At 41.7% G+C, this 7,620-nt stretch overlaps 1 protein-coding gene across 1 annotated transcript; it reads left to right on the forward strand.

The window, feature by feature from the left end:
• The first annotated feature begins 2,994 nt into the window (after positions 1-2,994).
• LOC139518635 (3'-5' ssDNA/RNA exonuclease TatD-like) lies at positions 2,995-4,128 on the forward strand. Its single transcript, XM_071310111.1, has one exon. It carries the CDS (start codon positions 2,995-2,997, stop codon positions 4,126-4,128), a length of 1,134 nt encoding a protein of 377 aa, XP_071166212.1.
• Positions 4,129-7,620: the final 3,492 nt, after the last annotated feature.

Raw genomic sequence — 7,620 nt, forward strand, 5'->3', positions numbered from 1 at the left:
CTTGCTTCCAAGGTAACATCTGCACCAGAAGTCATGATGGTTCAGGGCCAGGCCAGTAGCCGAGGTCAAGAGTTGGATGAAATTTATGTTTCAAGGGTAATGATACTTGTGGCAGACGGGAATGTGATTGTATCTCAGATACAGGGGAAATATCCATTTGTGTCATTCAGGGTGAATATGGCGTTGGTTTGGGGAAATATGCAGTGAATGAGATTTGTGAGAGTCAGGGTAAGGACCCAGAACTAAAGTGGTTGGTAAAAGGGCTGAAGGGTGAAGGTGACCCGCCGCAAGGAGACATTTTCAGAAGTAGTCCACATGCAAAGTTTTATTGGGTGAATAGGTCTAGATTCACGATGACAAACCGGAAAGAGGTGATTCTCATTCCTACAAGTTTAGTTGTTCCAATAGAATGGAGGAATGAGATTCTTGAGTTGTGTCATGACATTCCGTCCGCGGGACACCAAGGTGCCAAGCGGACAAGGGAAGAAATAAAACAGAGTTACTATTGGCACGGGCTGGGAGCGGATGTTGAGAGATATGTAGCTAGTTGTAAACATTGTAGCCAGAACAAGAAGGCTACGAGGTCTGCTAGGTGTCCCCAAACCCTGGTTATCCGATGGAGAGAGTCCATCTGGATTTTATCGGACCCCTCCCCAAGACTGAGAGAGGGAATGAGAATGCTCATGATGGTGGACCAATTTAGCAAATGGGTTGAGTGTGTCCCTCTTCCATCACAGACTGCCGAAGTGACTGCAAGGGCAGCAGTCAATGAGTTTTTCTGTCGCTTTGGGTACCCGTTTGAAATCTTTACCGATCAGGGTAGAAATTTTGAAAGTCAACTCTTCAGGGCTGTGTGTGAAATACTGCACATTCATAATGCCCGAACAACCCCATATTGTCCTTGTGCAAATGGACAGGTTGAACGGTTCAATCGAACCCTAATGGCCGCAGTTAGGTGCTTTGTGGGAACCACTCAAAGGGCGTGGGACGAGAACATTGCCCAATTGGCGGGAGCAATAAGGGCATCAGTTAATAGAACAACGGGGTTTACGGCTAATAAGCTTATGCTAGGGCGGGAAGTTAACACCCCAGCCGAGTTAATGTTTAGACCCCCCAGGGATGGGAGCCCGCCAGATTTGGATGGGTATGTAGCAGAATTAGTCGAGGCTATGCAGGCAGCTCATGAAGTTGCCAGACAAAACATAAAGACTAGCCAACTTAGAAGTAAGAGGGATTATGATTTGAGGGTAAATCTACGCCAGTACAATGTGGGGGACTTGGTGTACCAATTGGACACTGCCACAACCCCAGGGAAATGCAAGAAACTCTGTCCTGTATGGAAGGGCCCTGGAATTGTGTTTCATAAGGTCTCCTCATACTTGTACAAGGTGAAAATGAAAAAGTCGTTAGTAACAGCCAATCACGATAGGTTAAAGATCTGTAAAGATCGGGTACTCCCTCCCTGGTTAGTTAAGGAAAAGAAGAGACTGGAACAGGGGAACGAAGGGGCAGAACAAACCCCTAAACAAACCCAGGATGACAATCCACCCACACCAGACCCATTACCAGATTCAGATGTAGGGCAGGGTGAGGAGGGCACTGAAATATGTAGGCCCACTAAGAGCATAGAGGGGAAACCGTCAGGGGTACATAATTTTGAACCCAGCCTTGTAAGCTCTCAGGAAGAAATGTACTGCATCTGCAGGGGTCCAGATATAGGGGATTTTATGATTGGGTGCGATGGATGCACAGAATGGTTCCATGGGAGGTGTGTGGGTATTTCACCGCAAGAGGTTGAAGAACTAGGGGAATACCTATGCCAAGCTTGCAAAGAGGCCAAGGAAACAAAGGGTGTGACCTCAACTCCCATTAAACTCCGTAGGAGCGTACGCAACCGGCGTCCTACAAAAGAGTGAGGTGGTAGTTGATGAGACAGGAAAAAAAGGGGTAAGGGAACTTTGGGGTTAGGTAGGGAAACTTGCTTATTCGTTTGAGGTGATGAGTAAGGTTGGGTATACCTGTATTTTTCAGAACTTCAAGCAAAATGAGCAGTGCAAGCGAAGAAGGTAGTTCCAAAAGAAATAATGATTGGAAGTTTGGGAGAGAACAAGCTGAGAAAAAGAAGAAAGATGCAGGGCACAGAGGGGCAGGGTCCAGACGACCCGCCTCAACAAAGAGACTTTCCAGGAGAGATCTTGATCGTACTGGTAGGAGGGCGAGGACCGTTTGAGATCAGTCCCAGAGCCCCAAAGAGAATAGCCGGGGAAGGAAAAGAGGCAAGGCTCCTGAAAGATAGTCCGAGGCACGTTTGGCCAGGACCTCTTCATGTAGTGAGTGGACAGACACTCAAAGTGATTTGGACAGAGACGAATCACCGCCAAGAAGGGTTATGATGAAATCTGTGTGTATTCCCAAGGACCCAGAGGGAAAGGCGAGACAGGCAGAATCAAGGCCCAAGTCCCCTGTCCATCGTTGGGAACAGTTGATCGCGATGACTGTACAAGGACAGTGGGTCCTGTAGGCTTTAACTCAGGCAACCAAAGAGCCAAAGATCCAGAGAAGAGGGCAAATGAAAACTGGAAACGGGCTGAGCGTAGGCGAAGGGCATTACTTAGAGAAGGAAAAGGACCAAGTCATAAGTCCCAGACTCTAGGGCAGTCTTATGGGGATGGTACACCTTCAATTCTACATCCAGCCCTGTCCCATAGAGACCAGGACAAATCAGCCACGAAGGGGATGGATTTATGTTGTGTCCGGTAGATGGTTGCAATGTTAGGGCCATCAACATAGAACCACACATCAGGGGAGAGCACCTTGTGGAGATTTTTCAGGAACCGTCTGGAGGGCTCAGATCTAACCTTTTGGTTAAAGCTCGGTTTGAGGCCCTCCAGACCCAGTCAAAAATGATTCTAGGAAGAGTGGACATTTGGGGTTTAGCTGCCTGGGTCAATAGACAGGTAAAAAAACTGGCCCAGGACTGTTGAGGAAGTAGAGATGGGACCAATGAGGGAAGTATGTGCTGCTGGTGGATGGTCTTTGCCATCTCAGTTCACTCTAGTCCCTGTTAATTCTCCAGGGGTATTGATCCACTGGAGGATACAAATCTTAATTATGTCCTGGATTGGAGAAAGAAGAAGTCAGGAACTTCGGGAGATGTACCCGGTGGACTCTATCTTGTCACAGGGGAGAATTGGTCCACTTGGGCCACAATTGAGCCACAGTCAAGCTTCTGCTAGTTTGGGAACATCCCCAAGGTGCGGAAACGCAGTGTCAAGACCTAGGCCTATTACTGTGGACTCCCACTTCCACCTGGATAGGGCTTGGGCTAAGACAAACCTTCCGGGTAGGCCTAATCTTAGGCAGTACATGGAGATGAGGCTGCCAAGTAGCCAGCTATATGACACTGATGTAAGAGGAGGAGTCATCAATTTCTGCGACCCCAGAACATGGACATCAGATGAAGAGCTCGAGGTGCAAGACCAGAGCTGGTTGGTTGCTATGGGGGTGCATCCGAAGAAGGCCCGGGAACTTGATGATGCAAGGGCGTTTAGACTGGAAACCCTACTGAAGACCGGAAAATTAAGGGTACTTGGAGAGGTTGGTCTGGATTTCTCGATGGGAGCCCCTCAGCCTCAAATCCAGATCAGCACCTTAAGATGGGTCCTTGGAATGGCATCACAGGGAGGTGTTCCTGTGGTACTCCATGTAAGAGGGGGCAAGGATGATGTTCATAGTGCCCAGGCCCATATCCAGTGTATGAGGCAGTGTAGGGCTATTTTGAAGAAGGGTCATCCTATCCATCTACATTGTTTTGATGGAGGCTGTGAACAAGCGCAACTATGGTTGGATAATTTCCCAGGGGTGCATTTCGGATTCACAGGGTCAGTGAACACATTCAGTGAGGACCAGAAGTTGACGGTAGTGAGGATACCCCGGGACCGCCTCCTCCTAGAATCAGATGCCCCATACTTTAGACCCGCTTGGGTGCCACAAGCAGGGTATGGTCACCCCAAGTATCTGGCAGAGGTGGCCAAAGGCATAGCTGGAATCAGGCAGGGGGCGACGGTGGATGGGGCCCTCCAAGAGGGTGGTATGAATGCCCTTAGGTTTTATGGCCTAAGAGTGTAGTGTGACAGTTATTATAGACAAAATAATAAAGTGTACAAATTGTAAATATGTTAATTAGTAATCCAGTCGTTTGTAGTATAGTTTGTTAGATGTGTGCCAGGAAGGCTTGTTATTGTCCGTTTAGTTCAGTGCTGGGTATTTTTAAATTATGGGATTCATACTAATCAGATGGGTGGGGGTGGATTTTAATTTTCAGTACAGCCGTGAGAGGATGCATATCCTAGGACTAGTACCAGCACCACCCTGATCATTGGATGTTGATGGGCCCAGCCGAACAGGATGGCGGTATGTCACCTTTTACCTCGGTTGGGGCCCTTCAAACAAAACAGGGGGGAGTGTAGTGCTGGTTCCCGGTTTTACCTGGTTCTAATCCGGATGTCCAGGAATACCGGCGCATGAGCACTCTCTTAACGAAAAACTACCAGAAAAAGAAACAGACAGCCTTGTAAGTGAAAAGTAAATCCGTTCTATCTAAGATAAAACTTAGATCGGAACAGCCATCGTTGATAGCACACTCGGTATAAAAGACATACATTCTATCAGTTGTGTGAAGTTTGAACGACAGTGGCAATTGAAATTATCGCCCCACATCCCATTTAGCCTACCTAATAGTATTAGATTGTAAAATGTTGTAAAACGAATTGCCATGTCTGAATGTTCATAAAATATTTTCCACTGGAATTTTACCAAACTACAACCAATCGTTATACATTACAACAATATGATATTTTTATTGACAGCTAACTTAAAATAGCAGAAGAAAGAAAATCAGCTCATGAGAACAATGAAATTATTGATGTGCATTCCATGTTGAAATATAAATTTATCAGTCTTATTTTCTCCTGCAATCATACCTTGCAGAAGATTGTTTCATGTCAGATAGATATTCATATTTACCTTAAAAACCCTCTGAGGTACATGAAATAGTTTGCCTGCTGATTATTATAATTAACAGTACAAGTTAATGTTTATTGATTTTATCTTGGGCAGGCGAGGTGTCTCTTGATTTGAGTTATTACGTAACTCTGGTGAAATGATTCAGTAATCATAGCAAATGGAAACTTTTATTACAGATCCTTTTTGCAGCAATAAAACTGATAATTCAGATAGCAATCTGATACAGTAACATTTTCCATTAAAACATAACAAATAATTGCATCAGAAACAGTAAAAACACGAGATGCGACAATTGAGAATACGATGTGAAGCAGCAGAAACAGAGGGACTCTGCCGCAAAGACTAATTTACTTTTATTTTCTATAAATCATCCTTCGTGCTTAATGTCAGATACCAAAGTCCAAATTAACTTGCTTTGTCGAGAACACGTTTAAATAATTGACAAATCAAAGAAGTAGTAACAATTAGGCTACTTACGACCTGGGAGCTATTACTGTGCTTTATTTTCCACCGTTCAGAATTTAAAGGATATTTTGGGTCCAAAGCATGAATACCTAAATATATATTATATATATGGTAAACTATACAGTTGGTCGCTTTAAATCTTTTGCTTTTTCACACGAAAAGTATTTGATAGGTTTTCTTCCCTAATTGGTATTATTTAAATCATATTAAATGAGTATCTTGAAACACATACAGACAAATATTTGCCTTCAAGTCATAAGAGTGTCTACGGTCATTGGTGGTTATTTGTCTTTATACATCCCCACATGCAACAAAAAACACAATACAGTTCTGAGAGTACTTTAAATTATTGACATAAAGTTCAAAGCCAAAAACAATTAATTAACAAGTCGTGTTTCTAAGACTAAAGTATCAATCAGTACTCATGCAACATCCAATGAATTTAATATGAAGACGTCACAAAACAGTCGCAGACAAACATGAACGTGTACAATGCCAAAAATAACGGCAGAACCGTGAATGTGTATATGTATTAGTTTGGTTTTAGTTTACTGATAAAAAATTTACATTTATATTAATGAAACATTACATACAGATCTAATTAGTATTGACCTTGTAACCGTTTGAATGGTTTTACACTTGTAATTTTGGGGCCCTTTATAGTTTGTTATTCGGTGTGAGCCAAGGCTCCGTGTTGAAGGCCGTACATTGACCTATAATGGTTTACTTTTATAAATTGTTATTTTTGGATGGAGAGTTGTCTCATTGGCACTCACACCACATCTTCCTATATCTAAGTTTTTTTAAGGTAGCAATAACAGTTAAGAAAACAAATTACTCTCATAAATTTTACCATCCACTCTTCCTCGATTTCATGCAAATTATTTCAGCTTAGTTTGAGTCATGTATGTGCATATTTGTGTGATCAGTATTTTCCATAGATTTGATGTCCAGTAGTGAAATGGTAAGATATAATTTCCCTTTGGTGTATCAATGTCAACTTTCTGCATTTAATTGCTATAAAATGTTGCAAGATGTCAAATATTTCCCAGAAAATTGATTAGAAGTAGAATTTCAATCCCTTGAAGTGATATCTTTTCAGAAACTGTAAACATGTATCTATCAAGAAATCGCATTAAAATCATGGATTTCGTCTCACTGTTTTAATAAAAACGCGTCAAAAACGTCGGTTAGAAAAAAATTATTTGTACAGTATTCCCGTATGGTAATGTTCTCATTTTAGTGGTATACTTAACATTGCCATAAAGCGCAAAGTTTGGCTAGCCACAAACCAGGTTCAAAGAACCGTTTTTTCTTAAAATGTCCTGTACCAAGTCAGGAATATGGCAGTAGTAATCTAATAGTTAATTTCTATATTGTCGGTTTTTTTTTGTTGCACTTCAGTCTTCTGTTGTTTTCTTCTAAAAATTGAGTGCTATCCCTCGGTTTTAGTTTTTAAACCGGGTTTGTTAACTCAATGGATTAATGACTTTTGAACAGCGGTATACTACTGTTGCCTTTATTTGTAAACATGACATATATTTCTGGACCTATGGCCAGACTAGTACTGAAAATACGGACAGTCAAACAGAAATAAAACATGTAAAAAATAATCTTGATGTTCTTATAAACTGACTTAAATCTAGAAAAGAACATTTATATTTTAATTTGTTTCTATTTGATTCATTAAAAATAAGCTCCTGTGGTAAAATACCAGGAGTATATTTAGAAAATTCCGGCGTATTTAAGGGGAAAATATCATAAAATAAACCTAACGAAAGGTGTTATAAATCAAATGCAATTGATACGAGTTTAATCACAAGCTTCGGATGCAATACAGTATGCAATTGTCAATTCAATCAACCATCTTTACTTTCTTTGGTCTCAAGAATTTCCAAGATATTGCTTGAAATATTGAAGACATCTGTCTTTTATCTTACTATCGACTGTGTTGCCAATTATATTTCCTTTTGTTATTTGTGTAGCTTTGTTGCTGTTTCATCGTCGAAAACTCGATATCTTATTTTAGTTAAAATAAGCATAAAGTAAAATCACAAAAATACTTCACTCTGAGGAAAATTCTAAAAGTCCCTAATCAAATGGCAAAATCAAAAGCTTGGCATAGTCCTG

Source organism: Mytilus edulis, chromosome 4, assembly GCF_963676685.1.
Source record: "Mytilus edulis chromosome 4, xbMytEdul2.2, whole genome shotgun sequence".
Taxonomy (NCBI): domain Eukaryota; kingdom Metazoa; phylum Mollusca; class Bivalvia; order Mytilida; family Mytilidae; genus Mytilus; species Mytilus edulis.

What these genes read in the sequence shown, in the direction of transcription:
- LOC139518635 (XM_071310111.1), top strand. Translation starts at nt 2,995, where the DNA reads ATGGGACCAATGAGGGAAGTATGTGCTGCTGGTGGATGGTCTTTGCCA.